This window comes from Rhinatrema bivittatum, chromosome 1 (assembly GCF_901001135.1).
Source record: "Rhinatrema bivittatum chromosome 1, aRhiBiv1.1, whole genome shotgun sequence".
Lineage (NCBI taxonomy): Eukaryota > Metazoa > Chordata > Amphibia > Gymnophiona > Rhinatrematidae > Rhinatrema > Rhinatrema bivittatum.
The window spans coordinates 541,303,767-541,320,290 of record NC_042615.1 but is presented as its reverse complement, the minus strand read 5'-3'; the positions used below and the strand labels follow the sequence as shown (position 1 = coordinate 541,320,290).

Below are 16,524 nucleotides of genomic sequence, written 5' to 3'. Positions count from 1 at the left end.
ATAAGGGGGCAGTTTAGGGGCAGGGCACAAGCTCGTATTTTGTAAGTGGTATACGCTCATTTATTACCAGGCTTGTCTGTACACTTTCACACCTGCTAATTTAAGTCCTGGAAGTGAAATTGCACTTGTGCTTTATTTGCAGTCTGAGTTGAATAGTGATGGTGGTGGGAGTGGAGGGGTTAGGGTGAACCGGGTAGAGGTGTCAGCAAACTGGTTAATGGCAAGTATGAGCACAGGTAAGTAAGTTCAGAAGTGTTTAACTCCACATATAACTCGGGGTTATTACATGCACATCTTTCATTATTAGGCGCATAAAATACAGGCACATATTTCTATAGAAGGGGTAGAGAAAGTATGCGTTTTCCCACATTACAAATATACAGCATGGACTTAAACATACACATGTACTTTCAGGGAAGAAATACTCCACATTTTATAAATGGTGAGGCTCCTGCCGCCCAGTTTATAAAATACTGCTGTAACTTTGGATTCACACACACACACACGTATGTGCTGACTGACTCATGCAATTCCCTCACAGAGCACTAAAGTTAGAGTGGAATGAAATGACAGTCCATGTACAAATGAAACAAAATGCTGACCTGCCTTGGTTTAGGGAGTGATAGCTCTGATAAAAGCATATGTAGGCTTTGGTCAGGTCAAGGCAAGGAATAGTAAAGGGGGCTCAATAAAGGGGCCCCCCCAATGCGATAAAGGGCTGGAATGGAGAAAGGGTCGTGAGGAGAAGGGAAGTGAGTTGGAGGGGAAGCCCAGTATCTCAGCTCTGGTCTCTGAGGTTTCAGGACATCCAGCATAAATATTTATACAATGTAATCACCTGCAGTGGCTTTAGTTAAAACAAACATAGTGTTAATTATTTACTGAGTGCACTTTGACGAGCCTGAAATCAGTACCTACTCGGGGCACTGGAGGCCTAGAGATGGCCATTCCAGCCATAAATGCACCTCACAGCACAATATGCAAGCAATGCTGACACTCTTCTAGTCCCTGTAGATTTGTTCTTTTTGAATACTTTCCTAATGGGATTCTGTAATATTCTAATTCTGAAAGGCAGAAGACCTTGACACAGTGACGAAACGGGAGGGCTGTCAAACTAAACTAATTTTTTTTTTCATTTAGTTGACGTTGAATTTTATTTTTTGTATTGTGAAAGACACCATTAGCAAGTCTTAAACAGGAGGAAAGATTCAAGATCAGTATGACACAGTGCAGGCAGCATGTTAGATGGAGTCCAATAAGAGGTGTCTATTTTCTTGTCTAATTACTCATAGAAACATGGGCTAAACAGGCAGGACCAGGCAGACAGAGAGACACTCACAGACAGAGGCACAGGCATAGGCACCACACACACACACACACAGGATCAGGCACCTACACATAAACAGGTCCCTCAAACACAAACACACATAAAACACACAAGCAGACACATACACTCATCCCCCCCCCCAAACACACAGGTACAGGCCCCAACACAGGCATGCATGCAGAGGTAGACACACACACACAGGCAGAGAGAGAGAGAGAGAAACACACACGCAAGCAGAGGCACACACACACATATACACAGGCACACATATACACAGGCACCCACAGGCGCGTGCGCGCGCACACACACACACACACACACACACACACACACAGAGGTTGTTATAGACCACACTACTCAAGAAATGCTGGGCTCTTTTCGCTAGTACTTTTATAAAAATATATCTTACAGAAATTACTGTAACAAATGACAATAGGGGCTAAAAGGCCAGAATAATCTCCTCTATTCTATGTACCTTTATAGCCTGGTGTGCATAGGCAAATGTATCCACTTCCAATTTGTTTGCAAGTCCCACTGTTATGACATGGATTTAGAAAGCATTCATGGAAAACCTGTCAGAAAAGGGAAAGCTACACTTAGAGGCTGCAGAATAGCATTTATGTATCACAAAGAACAATATATTTTATACATCCCAACACAAATGATCAGTCTCTGTATAATACCAGTATATAACCTGAGGGATACTTCTCTCTCATGGGCTCTGTGGTATAAGGATTGATGAACAATTCTGATTCCTGTACGAAGAGCCAGGAATCACTATTAAATAATAAGAAAAACTTCTATCTCTTTATGCAGTCTATAATCTCTGACTCCCTATAAAGTCCAGTAACTCCACTTTCAGAAAGTTTCTGCCATTCTCTGCCTATGGCAGACAAAACTTTTGAAAATTAAGCTCCAGAACTTTTCAGTCTTAATAAATAGATTGGAGTAATTTTTTTTTTAAAAGCTTTGTTGGGAATTGGGCAAACAATAAAGAGTTATGCATGTAACTCATCTGTATGCATTCAATTAAAGATGATGAGCTGCCTAAATGTGACTAACTTCATTACATTCATAAATTTACCTGCACAAACTAGGGCTATTCTGCATGTGTGATGGGGAGGGACATTGCACAACCTGAATTTTCCAAAATTTACATGATATATGGTATGCTGTTTGCATGCAAAACTTTGTATCCTTCTAGGCAAGAAGTTATGTTTGTATATATGGCCACATAGCAACATGTTATTTGTGTGTATTTGACTACATAACATCAGATCTTCAAAGTCAACTTCTGTGTGTATTTTATGTTTAAAAATCAGGTTGGCTTTTTTACATCCCTGAATCTGTGGTCAGGCACACTACTGAACATTTCGCTCAGTCTGACTCACAGCAGGGCAAAAATATAGATGACAAGAGTAACATGCTTTGTTTTGGCTCATCTGTGCCATTACTACCATTACTTGAGCTGAAACCATCAAGATCCTTTTTGTAAAATAAAGTTTGTGATCTTAAGGTCAGGGAAGAGTGAGTGAAGACAGGGAGGTGTCTTTCCTGGAGTGTGAGAAGAATAGGGCGTACAAAAGATGGAACAGAGGATGTGGCAGAGGTGGAAGATGAGGAGGAATGAAAAAATATAAGCCTCATGAAAAGAGATCATTGAGAAAAGAAGAACAATACCATGCAAATATAATGGAGAAATTACTTACCTGATAATTTCGTTTTCCTTAGTGTAGACAGATGGACTCAGGACCAATAGGCTATGCTTCCCTGTCAGCAGATGGAGACGGAGTCAGGTTGCAAAGCTGACATCACCGTACATACACCCCTGCAGTGACCTCAACTCTCCAGTATTCTCTTCAAAAGCCACCGTGGGCATTCTACTGAAAGGACTTAACTGAAAATATGACTAGAAATATGATTAAAACCTGATTCAAAAACAGATAACCATAACTGTACTCAAACACTGAACTCTAGTAAAAATATAGGTACCCTAATTAAGGGATTAGATGAACACTTACCCATGGATTCAAGGCCCATTCCATGGGGCAGCCCGTGGCACAGAACTTGAGCAGCCGTGGGCGGGATGCTGAGTCCATCTGTCTAAACTAAGGAAACAAAATGATCAGGTAAGTAATTTCTCCATTTCGTAGCGTGTAGCCAGATGGACTCAGGACCAATGGGATGTACAAAAGCTATTCCCGATTGAGGTGGGAAGCTGCCCGTGGTCCGTTCAACACTGCTCGTGCAAAGGCAGCATCTTCTCGGGCCTGTACATCCAGGCGATAAAACCTGGAGAAGATGAGCAAGGAGGACAATGTCGCCACCTGGCAGATATCAACAGGAGACAGCAGTCTGACCTCCACCCATGAGACCGCTTGAGCTCTAGTCGAATGAGCTCTAATCTGAGAGGGTAATGGCTTTCCAGCCTCCACATAGGCTCCCGTGATCACCTCCTTTATCCAGCGAGCTATGGTAGCCCGCGAAGCTGGTTCACCCTGTTTACTTCCGCTGTAAAGGACAAAGAGGCTTTCGGACTGGTTCTGAGACTTCCAGATTCTGCACTAAAAGCCTCTTGACATCCAAATGATGGAGGAGACAGTATTCCTCTGCGTCCTTGAGTTTATCTAGGAATGGTAATGAAATGGACTGGTTCAAATAAAACTCCAAGACTACCTTGGGTAAGAAGGATGGAACAGTACGAAGCCGCAATGCCTCTGGAGTCATCTGGAGGAAAGGCTCCTGGCATTACAATGCTTGTAGTTCAGAGATTGTTAAAATCCGCTATGCTGATGGGAGGAGCAATCAGATAGAGGCGTAGCAATCTGATGTATTCTGTAGGCGAACTTAGCAATCTGTTGAGGATCTGCTAGGGAGTTAGCAATCTCTTATGCTTCGATTCCTGAGAGGGGAGGAGTTAGCAATCTGTTATGTGTGAGCTCCTCTGGAGGGAGGAGCTAGCAATCTGTTATGGTTAAACTCCTATGACAGGGAGGAGTTAGCAATATTGTTAGGAAAGCTCTGTGTTAGAGCTAGGAGTAGCAATCTGTTGTGTACTAGCTCCTGAAAGAGAAGGAGTTAGCAAGCTGTTATGAATCTCCGTACGGAGTTGGCAATCTGTAGGAATCTGCTCCTGTGGAAGGAGAAGTAGTAAAGTGATATGCTCAGCTACTGTAGAGGGAGTAGTAACAAACTGTTAATGAATCTGTTGCTGAAGATTCCTGGTAGGAAAGGAGTAGCCATCTGTTACCAGCGGAGTGCTTGGAGAGGACACTCAGCTGTAGAGGAATGTAGATAGGTGAATCCTTGGGCCGATGGCAGATGACTGCGCCCCCAGGAGGATATCCTGAGAAGGACCACCGGCTAGGCTTGAGTATGGAGACAGACACGTATAATTCTTTTATTAGACAGGTTAGTAGAACCACCAGAGGTGGCAGTAGTGAGCTGCTATGCCCAGCAGGGCTGAAGTCCCTCAGGTACTGGAACCGTAATCCCAGGGTTGCTGAACTGTAGAAAAACTATAGATAGTGAGTAGACAGGTATGCTGTGTTCATAGCCAGAACTGGATGACAGTTCTCACATAAGGTCTTTAGAAAGCTCAGTAGCTGGAAAGGGTTAGGCCCTCGAGGAGCAAGTACGTGGTTCCAGGGAAAGCTCTGAGAGAGCGATGGTAACTCACAATTGTCTGTATCTGTGATAGCTTCCAGGCAGTAGAGAATCTTCAGAGTGTTCAGGAACATGGGCCCCCGAGGAGAGAGTACCGGTTCCCATCGGCAATCTGAAATAGAGAAAAGAGAGCGAGGTCACTGAGGAGCGGGTACCCCTGGTAAGTCTGAGGAGGCAGAGTAGCTTAGGTAGCGAAACCCTTTGCTAAATCGATCCATTAGCAATTTCAGAGACCTTTTATATTGGAAGCGGATGACGTCAGTTCAGGGGAACACCCCCGAGGTTCGCGCCCTTGCTGGTACATCATTCGGAGCGCGCGCGCCCTACGTCATCAGGAACATGGCAGATCCACAGCGTTGTGCCACTCCGGGGACACCGGAGGAAGAAGGCAAGAAGACGCCGCGGCAGCAAACCGTCCATCAAGCCCAGAGGGAGTTGCCACAGTGGTAAGGAAGGCGGAGTGAGGGCGTCGAGCAGCAATGGACGCAACAGAGTTGAGATGTGCTGAGCATATAGCTACCAGGAACAAAATTTTCAAAGTCAATAAACACAAGGAAAGACTGTGCAGCAGCTGAAAAGAAGGACCTGCCAAAAATTCCAGCACTAAATTAAGATTCCACATGGGAACTGGCAACTACACAGGAGGCCCTTCAGAAAACAAGACACATCTGGATGAGCCAACAGGGAGATCCCATTCACCTCACCCCTGAAACAGGAGACAGCTTCTACCTGCACCTTCAAGGAGTTAAGGTTCAAACCTTATTTCAAGCTATCCTGCAAAAATTCCAGAATAAGTGGGATTTTGACCATTCGAGAGGAGACACCACGTTCCTCGCGGCAGGCCTCAAATACTCTCCAGACTTGCACATACTCTAGGGACGTGGAGAACTTCTGAGCATAGATTAAGGTGATAATTACTGCCGCAGAATACCCCTAATTCTTCAGGCGAAGCCTCTCAAGGGCCAGATTGTAAGAGAGAATTGAGTTGGATTCTTGTGAAGGACCAGTTCCTGCTGTAACAGGTCCCTGTGAGGAGGGAGGCACAGGGGGTTCTCTAGCAGGAGCTGCCGCATGTCCACATACCATGGAAGACTGGGCCAATCTGGAGCTACTAGCAGGATTAGACCCCTGTGTTGCTCGATTCTGTGAATGACCCTGCCCAGTAGGGGCCATGGAGGGAAGGTGTATAGCAACTCGTCTTCCGGCCAGATCTGAATGAGAGCGTCAACTCCCAGGGACCACAGATTTCTTCTGCAATTGAAGAATCGAGGAACCTTCGCATTGTGGGATGCAGCCAGCAGGTCGATTGATGGGGAGGCCTCAACGATCTAGAAACATAGAAATGACGGCAGAAAAAGACCAAACAGCCCATCTAGTCTGCCCAGCAAGCTCCCACACTTATTTTACCATATTTATCTGTTTCACCGACCACCACGTTCAGGGCCCTTGTTAGTAACTGATTCGAATTTTCCTGCCACCCGCTACCGTTGATGCAGAGAGAAATGTTGGAGTTGCATCAAAGGTGAATCGAAAGACTTAATGGTTAAGGGTAGTAACCGCTGCATCAAGCAAGTTATCCCGATGCTTGTTTCCCAGACTGCACAGATCAATGCCTTGTTGGATGTTGTTTGAATGTAAATCCTCTTTTCCACATTTCCCCCTGCCATTGAAGCAGAGAGCAACGCTGTATATGCATTCAAAGTGAAGTGTTAGGCTTAATTGGTTTAGGGTAGTAACCGCTGCAATTAAGCAAGCTACCCCCATGCTTATTCGTTTACCCAGACTGTGTAGTTCAGTCCTTGTTGGTTGTTGTCTACTATTCGTTGAAATACTTTGGCCAACAATTTCCACTCTCCTGGATCCAGACTCTCCCTGCTTAGAAAGTCTGTTCTGACATTGTCTTTTCCTGCGATATGGGAAGCTGAGATCATCTGTAGATGTAGTTCCACCCACTCCATAAGGAGGTCTATCTCCTGTGATAGTTGCTGGCTCTTGGTTCCTCTCTGGTAATTGATGTAGGCCATTGTGGTTACGTTGCCCACATCACGTGGACGCCTGGCCCTGTAGTCTGTGGCTGAACTGTAAACATGCCAATCTGACTGCCTGGGCTTCCAGGCGATTGATGTTCCAGAGGGCATCTTCTTCTGTCCAACGTCCTTGTGCTGTCATTTCCTGACCGTGGGCTCCCCAACCTTGAGGACTTGCATCTGTCGTGAGAACCAGCCAGTGTGGGGAGGACAGGGATACACCCCTGCTCAGATGAGCTTCCTATAGCCACCACTGGAGGTGGTGGCAGACTCCCCTCGGTAAGTGGAGACAAGCCAAATAGTCTTGAGACTATGGGTTCCAACGTGATAGCAATGAGCGCTGAAGAAGATGCATGTGTGCCCTTGCCTATGGCTCTATTTCCAGGATTGCCGCCATCAAACTGATAATTTGGAGACAGTGCCATACCGTTGGGCGTATTGTGTTCACCAACCGATGCACCTGTTATGTCAACTTCTGTATCGTGTGGGCGGAAGAAAGACCTTGCCTCGTCAAACCAAACTCCCACATACTCCAAGGACTGGGAAGATTTGAGGCTGCTCTTGGAAAGGTTTATTAACCAACCGAGTTCCTATAACAAGGAGATCACCTTGTTGACACCAGGAGGCTCTCTTCCACGAGCTTGGCCCAGATCAGCCAATTGTCCAAGTATGGATGCACCAGGATCCCATCTTTTCTGAATGCTGCCGCCATGATCACCATAATCTTAGAAAAGGTTCTGGGGGTGGTAGCTAAGCTGAAGGGCAGCACCCAAAACAGATGATGACCCAGCACCACAAAGTATAGGAAACAGTGATCCTATCGGATTGGGATATGTAGATAGGCCTTGGGTATGTCCAGGGAGGTTAGGAATTCTCCCGGTTGTACAGCCATTATCATGGAGTGTAAAGTTTCCATGTGAAAATTACTCACTCGCAGGTGATGGTTGATGCTCTTGAGTACAAAGAAATAGATGGAAAAATGCTCCATATTTTCCTGGGGCATAGGTACTGGGATTACAGCCCTCATCCTGAGGAGTCTTAGAAGTTTAATTTCCACTGCCTGCTTCTTGTGCTGGGAGTGGCAGGGAAACACTACGAATACGTCCTGAGGAGTGCTGTGGAATTCCAGTGCATATCCTTCTCATATGACTTCCAGAATCCATTTGTCCAAAGTAATCTCGCCCACTGTTGTAAAAGAGAGACAGACTGCCCCTGAACTCCTTGTTCCAAAGGTGAGTTGGTAAAATCTCATTGGGGGTTCGGGATGAGCCCGAATCCAAACCTGCCCCTCTCCTGGGCTGCCGGGTATGAAAGGGCTGGGACCTCTCAAGGTGTCGATACTTCTGAAATGTCAAATTTCTGTACGGGCGAAAATGCTGGGAACCCCTGGAACGTCCCCTCATAGGCAAGGGGTGTTGTAGTTGCCTCCTCTCATCTTCCAGTAACCAGGGGACTGGAGATTCACCTCATTTACTGGCCAGCTTTTCCAACTTGCTCCCGAATAAGAGTGAGACTTTAAAGGGCATCTTTGTAAGATTAGCTTTGGAGGTTGTGTCAGCTGACTAGTTCCACAGCCATAGCTGTCATCTGGCCACTACCATTGAGGCCACTCCTCTGGCCAAAGTACAGACTAAATCAGAGCGTGCGTCTGCTAAAAAGGCAGCAGCGAGTTCCATAACCGCTCTGGAATTCACCCTTGAGTCATCAATCTCCTGAGAGAGAAGCAGACATGAACGAGAGACCAGAGCTCAACAAGAAGTGATCTGTAAGGTCATTGCTACAGCATCAAAGGCTTGTTTAAGGATAGACTTGATCCGTCTATCACAAGCATCTTTTAAGGCCGCTTCTCCCTCTAAGTTGTTCGCTTAGAGATGGCACAGACCAGTGCATCCACTTTAGGGAAATCAAATGTTCTCTTACCACTGGGACCAGAGGATACAGAGCTTCCAACGTCCTGCCCCATTTAAAACTTGCTTCTAGGGCATCCCATTCCAGATCAATCAACTCCTGAATGGTATCCATCACTGTAAAATAGCAGGGAAATCAAAATGGGATTCTTCTTTGGTTCTATCATAGAATCCGCCCCAGAGACTCCCAGCATCTTCAGGATCTGGGAAACCAGGCTGACACTTCACCTCTGTGAAAGAACCGCAACAAGGTCCGATACAGTTCCAGCCCAGGGGAGATTTCCCCAACTTCAAAGTAATCAGGATCCTCCTCTTCATCTGTGCCATCCAGATCCTGCCAGGAACACCTTTGGTAAGGCGAGGCATACCAGGGGATCTGCTGGTAGGAATGAGAGGTTGAGGTTCTGTCCGGACAGAGCAAGTGAGGCAGTAGACTGCGCCTTTACAAAGGCTTGTAGCCCCTGGAAAATCTCCACCCAGGAAAAGGCAGCCATGACTAATCCAGGAGGCACTGGGTTGAGAAGAGTTGAATTTCACTCTCCCATGATGACTCAGTCAAGGGGATACTGAGGGCTGGCGTACTTCCAGGGAAAGCAGTGACCACCCCGTCATCCAAATGCGAGGAACCTGGCTTCGCAAAGTCCAAGGAGACCAATTCTCCCTGGGTTCCCTCACAGAGCCGACACAAGTTGGAGTCCAGGTCCGACAGTGAGCCACTAGTATGGCAACCATTGCAGAGAGTAAGGCGCTTAGGTTTCTTGGTTGGTGGTGCCATTGGCAGCAATAGTTGTGTGCTCTGTCGGTTCACACTTAAAAATTTATGTGTACAAATTTGAGAGTCCGAGTGAGGCACAGCAAGGCGTGCACACAGCCTATGGCACAGCTCTTCCAGTATCGCGTGCTTTAAAAGATGTGCACGTAGGTACGTGCCCGATGTTACACGCACAGCGCATATGAAGAACCAATGCACTGCATATACTGATGTCCTATGGAGGGCAATATGGTGCACACACAAACGCACAGAAAATGATGCCGCCGTGGCCTACACGTGGTGTGCCAATCAAGCGAACAATGGGGCCTAGCCCACCAGGGGGCTGCTCAACCTGCTCGGAAGCCCAATTCCCCCTACCCACAACAGAAGCAGGAATAATGTCAGTAAGGTGCACTGAGCACAGAGACCGAGGGAAGACCTACCGAAACTCCCTCTAATTGTGTCTGAACCAGGAAGTAAATCTTCCTCTTTTTTTTTTTTTTTTACTTACCTGGGCTCTGGGTACAGAGACGGTCTCCAGCTGCGGGGTGTGGGGGGAAAGCGCTTTGGCCATCACCGCCATGCTCAACTTCCTGCACCCGCTGCCTTTCAGCCACCTAAGCAGCAAAGTACATGCCGGGAACCGGCTACCGGACCAAGGCACACCTCTGAGGGATCTCCAAAATCACCTCAGGAATTCTCAACTGGGGGAGGGACCTTATATCACTGCAGGAGAGCGGGGCTCAATTTTCTTCAGTTTAGAATGTAGAATTTATTCTTCCAAAAAGTACAGCAATCCTCCTAGGGAGAGGAGGTACGACTACCATCTGCTGGAGACGGAGAATTTTGGAGAGCTGAGGTCACTGCAAGGGTTGATGTACGGTAACATCAGCTTTGCAACCTGACTCCATCTTCATCTGCTGACAGTGAAGCGAAACCCAATGGTCCTGAGTTCATCTGGCTATACACTACGAAATAAGGGATTACCAACAAAATACATAATGGGGCTGTAACTGCAACTACAGATTTTGGTGATTTATATAAAGTGCTCAGCAATCAGTCTTGTGGTTCATATATATATGGAAAGGGAGGATTTTAATACGCCTGCCTTGGTGTTAATTCAGTGAGTACTTTTCACGCTTTGACTTTGCACCAAATGTCAAAGGGTATCCTGGGTACAAAGCAACTGCTCGCTTTTACACTTGCTTTAAGTACAGACAGAATTTAGCTGGAAACCAGTGTTTGCAGGTTTGAAACTTCAGTCTCTGCCTAATAGCACGTGCCCCGTAGAAACCTGCACGCACTTTTAGCTGGCTTTGTCACTTGAACTGCTCAGTAAGATCGCTGTACTACCATGGACAGTGAGGCTCACATAGCCATGACTGCTAAAAAAAAGCAATTTTAACGAGGTCCATATTGAAACACCATTTAGACGGACAACGCAATAGTTATCCGAGTAAATGGCTTACCTGTCTATATTCAGCCCATGTCCAGCTAAAATTTAGCAGGGTAACTAGTTACCTGGTTACAATTTAGCCGGAGAAGTTGGGGGCATTCTGGGGGCAGGCAGGAGGCATTCAGGAGAGGAGCAGAGTTAGCCAGATAAGTTAACTCTGGTCAGGCTGTAGGGCTATCCTAAAGTGAGCCACTTATCCATAACCAGCTAACTTTAATATAGCTGGGTATATTTAGTGGTGCGGCTGCGCTGCTGAATATATACCGCTAGTTTGCTGGCTATGTAAAACCAGCTAACTAGCACAGCCGCACTGCCATTCAATATGGACTCCAAAATTAATAGGTGGTAATATAAGGCTGCTTATTAATACATGAAAACAAATATGGGCAATGCCCAAACCCATCCTAGTGATGCCATAGTTATCCTCAATGAGAGGAATTTTCATGTATGGTATCTCCAATATATGTACATTTATCTCATGCATAGGCATTGTGGTTAGCCAGAAAATCCTGCTGGCTACGGTATGACCAGGACAGTTTTGAAGCCCCTTCTGGAGCAGAATGGATTGATACCCTGTCATATATTTATGTGGCACCCTGTTCAGAATAAAAAAACTTATAATCATTAACTATACAAAGATGGATAAACAATGGGTTTAAGACAACAGGGACTGAAAAATTAGGTCTGTGTATAAACCAGCTTGAAGAGATATGTTTTCAGTTTGAACCAGAAGATTACCAGGGGACTGTTTGATGGATTTTCGGAGTTACACTGTTCCAGTGATAGTAGGGAAAGAGAGAATACATTAAATCAGGCAAAAGCTTTTTAAAGCAGGAAATGCAGGCAAGTGTACCAGACTGAGAGCAGACAGAGAGTGAAAGGGTTTTGAGATAGATGCAACTGGGAAGTAAGGTGGGGCAGATCCATGGATGCATGTGAAATGAGAGTGTGAACAATTTGACGTTGGCATGAATTTTGACAGGGAATCAATGCAATGAAAAGCGCAGCAGAGAAGATTATGGCAATGATGAGAGACATGGTAGATTGTCCAAGTGGCATTATTTTGGAAAAGTCGGCGTTGTTGAACAGCAGACGAGGATGGCATGAAGAAGCAGTCAAAAGTCAAATGTGAGAAAAGAATGGACTTTACAGGCATTTTATATCTGTAAGCAGAAGGCAGAGCATCAGTACCAACCTGCATAGAGGTAAGGGAAGGAGCATGTCACCAGTCGAGCAATATAACAGGCTGAATGCATTCTGCTGCTTTACAAGTTGTTGTAGGGCAGGGATTTACATAGCAGAGGTCTTCAGGAAGTGCCATGTGGAGACTAGATTAACATTAACATTAATATCAATCAACAGTGCTAACTTTTAGTAGCTATATTGGGCCTTGAGAAAACTGGAATCTTTGTATTTTGCAATACATTTGCAAAGGAGGAACAGCCTAGTGGTTAGAGCAGTGGGCTATGAACCAGGAGACCAGTGTTCAAGTCCTGCTGTTGCTCCTTGTGACCTTGAGCAAGTTACTTTATCCTCCATTGCCTCAGGTACAAAACTTAGATTATAAGCCCTCTGGGGATAGGGAAATACCTACAGTACCTGAATGTAAACTGATGTGATATCTCAGATCAAATGTCAGTAAATAAAAAAACAATGGTGTAGGGAACAGAGTTTGAAACCACAAGGGTCCCTTCCTTAGGGGTAGATTTTCAAATAGCGCGCCTAGGCGTACTTTTGTTGGCGCTCCAGGCGCCAACAAAAGTACGCTAAAATCCTGGATCGGCGCGCGCAAGGCTATGAATTCTGTATAGCCGGCGCGCGCCAAGCCGCACAGCCTACCCCCGTTCCCTCCAAGGCCGCTCCGAAATCGGAGCGGCCTTGGAGGGAATCCTCTAACGCCCTCCCCTCACCTTCCCCTCCCTTCCTCTACCTAACCCACCCGCCCGGCCCTGTCTACACCCCCCCCCTTACCTTTCTCCGGGGATTTACGCCTCCCGGAGGGAGAAGTAAATCCCTGCGCGCCAGCGGGCCTGTTGCGCGCCGGGACGCGACCTGGGGGCGGGTACGGAGGGCGCGGCCACGCCCCCGGACCGCCCCGGGCCGTAGCCACGCCCCCGTACCCACCCCCAAGACGCTGCCGACACGCCCCCTAAACGCCGCGACAACCGGGCCCGCCCCCCGACACGCCCCCCTCGGAGAACCCCGGGACTTACGCGAGTCCCGGGGCTCTGCGCGCGCAGGTGAGCCTATGTAAAATAGGCTCACCGGCGCGCAGGGCCCTGCTCGCCTAAATCCGCCCGGTTTTGGGCGGATTTAGGCGAGCAGGGCTCTGAAAATCCGCCCCTTAGTTTGATTAACAAAAGTGTAACAGAAGATGTTGGCAAATAAGGACCAGCAGTCTGCCCTTTCTCTTTCTTCTAGATCAGTGGTTCTCAACCCTGTCCTGGGGACCCCCCCAGCCAGTTGGGTTTTCAGGATATCCACAATGAATATGCATGAGAGAAAATTTGCATGTTATGGAGGCAGTGTTTGCAAATTTTTTCTCATGCATATTCATTGTGGATATCCTGAAAACCCGACTGGCTGGGGGGGTCTCCAGGACAGGGTTGAGAACCACTGTTCTAGATAGTACATCTTTAGCTTTCTGAAGGCTCTCTCTATATGGTCTGTAGTACAAATGCAACATTTTGTTGCCCTTCTTTGAACTGCCTCTACCTCAACAATGTCCTTTTGGAGATGTAGGGTATACAGCTGCACACTATGGTCTGATGGTGGCATCTCATCCTGTCAGCTGTCCAAAACAGCAAGAAAGACCTGACGAGACTGAGAGGCCATCCCTCCAGCTGACGAAGATGGCAGAGAAGTGAATATGAAGTGGGATGATCATGGGTTGGAAAGAGAGGGGAGTGCTGAGAGAAAGAGAGAGGGGAGGAGAGAGAGATAGCTGTGGAGAGAATGGGAGAGAAAGAGGGAGGAAGAGAGGCAGCTGTAAAAGAGAGGGAGGAAGGCAGCTGAGGAGTGAGGAAGAGGAAAGAAGATAGGCGCTGACTGAAGAAAAGGGTAGAGAGGTGACTATAGAGAAAGAGAGAGAGAGTGAAAGGGAGCGAGAGGTTACTGCTAAGACAGGGAAGAAGAGAGGCAGATGAGAAGAAAGGGAGAGAGGAGGCAGCTGTGGATGAATGGTAGAGAGGTGGCTGCACTGAGGGAGACAGGATGCGGCTGCAGAGAGAGGAAGAAGGGGTAGAGAAGTGGCTGTGGAGTTTATGAGATGCACGGCGAAAAACAGCTTTTGACTGGGTCGTAGTCACTGAAGCCTTTTTTCATGTCAGAACCTCAATGCGTCTCAGTCTGCTAAAAACTGTAGATACTGTGAAATGCATTAAATGCTCTAAATCTTATATTGTAACAGTAATATCAATGCACGTTTAGAGGGCAATTTTCAAAAGCTATTTCCACAGGCATAACAGTGCTTTATCTGCAGAAATGGCCTTTACATAATTGCCTGTCACTTTACGGATAAGAGCACACAGGTAAGGCCTACAGGCAAAGGCCTTCCCGGGCGGTGGGGGTTGGGAGGGATTTGAATTTATGCTACTACTTTTGCATTTTCCATTTTTCTTGAAAGTGTGCCCAGAAATCTGCAGGTGTAAATGTATGGGATAATTTCCAAAGCGAAAGTACATGCATACTTTCCCTTTGAAAACTGGTGTAGAGTCTGTAGGGTAATTGCCTTTAAATTTATGCAGGATGCCCCCTCAAATTGTAAAATTCCCATTCAGATTTTGCTTTGCTTATGAAGCTAGTGGACAATGCGGACTGAATGTTTCAGAACTGTATTTCATTCCCAAGAAAAGCCTTGATTTACTGGCAGCCCTTGTTCCCCCTTTCTCTGGCTCTGCAGGTATAACTTTAATCAAATGAAGAAGACCCAGCAGACGCTCTTTGCTCTGGCTTTAAGAAAGGCCAAACTACTGCAATATGCTGACGTTCCTGCAATGGGCACTTAGCATTGACACGATGCAATCATTACCACATCCAGCGTTTCTTCTAGCTGATCAGAGCCAACATTAATGAAAAAGCCATCTTGTCCTTGCCTGACTGCTGACTTCGTACTGCTGTCGGATATTTTCAGGGGCAACCGGAATCCTTACACTTTCCTCCGCTGCTGAGAAACTAGAGCCAAAACCTTGAAACAATTAAGGAGGGGGGAAAAACACATTAAACTATTATGTCCTGACAACAAGTGACATTTCCTTCAAACAATGCTCTCCCTGGATGCACAGGAATGGATACCGAGATGATTGCACAGTACAAGAGAAATGAAGGGTCGACCATTCAGCTGGAGCAGAGACTCCCTGGGTGCTTTCCAACAGAGCTGTAATGCGAGAGAAAAACAAATCTTTGGCAAAAAAAAAAAAATGTTACTTTTCTTTTTAACGGTATTTAGGGCTACCAACAGGAAAGAATGATCTGGCCCTGGTTTTACGCCATTGGCTGCAGGGATCTGCAGTTCTGATTTCCCCTATTACAGTCCTCCTGTGCTAAATTAGCCAAGTTGCCACCAGACCCTCTAAGTACATGAACAGCAAATCTCATTTTCCTTTTGATCAGATCTTCTACCAGGATTCTGCCCAGGGCTGAATTAAAATTTTGGGCACCCATAGGCGACAGAGGTGGGAGCAGGCATTTCCCCTCCAAAGCATTCATAGGATGCAGGGTAGAGTGAGAGGGTCTACTCCTATCTCATCTTAAAGTCATCAGAAATAGAGGGGAAGGGTGTGAGGGACCTCAGATTGCCCCATCTAGATGCTCCCCTCTTCAGTCATCCCCCATCACCGCCAAGCTGCTTCGTACCTAGAGCGGAAGTGTCCTGGCCTGGGGGCAGCAGCAGCAGCCACAACAACAATTTTAAAAAATTCAATTCAGTGCAGGCCCTCCCAGCTGCCTATCATGCACTCACAGGACTTGAGGTGGACGCCCACCTCCTCCTCCCATACGGGCTTCCTGTTACTATGGAAGCTCATCCTAGGGGTGGGGCCACTACAGGGCCTTGCTTGTGCGCTGGGCAGCTCGGAGGCCCCACAGTGACTTTCCATTTTGAATTTGCTGCTGCTGCCAGGTCGGGACGTCACCACCAGGTAACAAGCAGCTCAGAGGCAGGCAGCAGCAATGCTCGAGAGCCTATCAAAAATGTGACACCAAAGGCAGTTGCCTATGCTGCCTATCCCTAAATCTGGTTCTAGTTATCTCCCATCATCTCATGCACACTTTCATGTGAGATCATATCTTTCTCTCTGGTCTTAACAGTGAAAGGATTTATTCATTCAGGCATCAGTATTCAGAGAGTTGGCAAGTGGCAAATTTATCTGGGTAAAATTTAATGCTCTTTA

The 16,524-nt window shown here is 46.6% G+C and overlaps 1 protein-coding gene across 1 annotated transcript in view; it reads right to left on the bottom strand.

Annotated features, from left to right (window-relative positions):
• SVEP1 (sushi, von Willebrand factor type A, EGF and pentraxin domain containing 1) overlaps positions 1–16,524 on the bottom strand; it is a 534,033-nt gene that overhangs the window by 242,307 nt on the left and 275,202 nt on the right. The window contains exons 20-21 of the mRNA XM_029614894.1: positions 15,229–15,320; positions 1,803–1,899 (exon numbers count right to left, since the gene is read on the bottom strand). Coding sequence (XP_029470754.1) covers positions 1,803–1,899; positions 15,229–15,320 — 189 coding nt within the window. The remainder of the gene's footprint in view (positions 1–1,802; positions 1,900–15,228; positions 15,321–16,524) is intronic.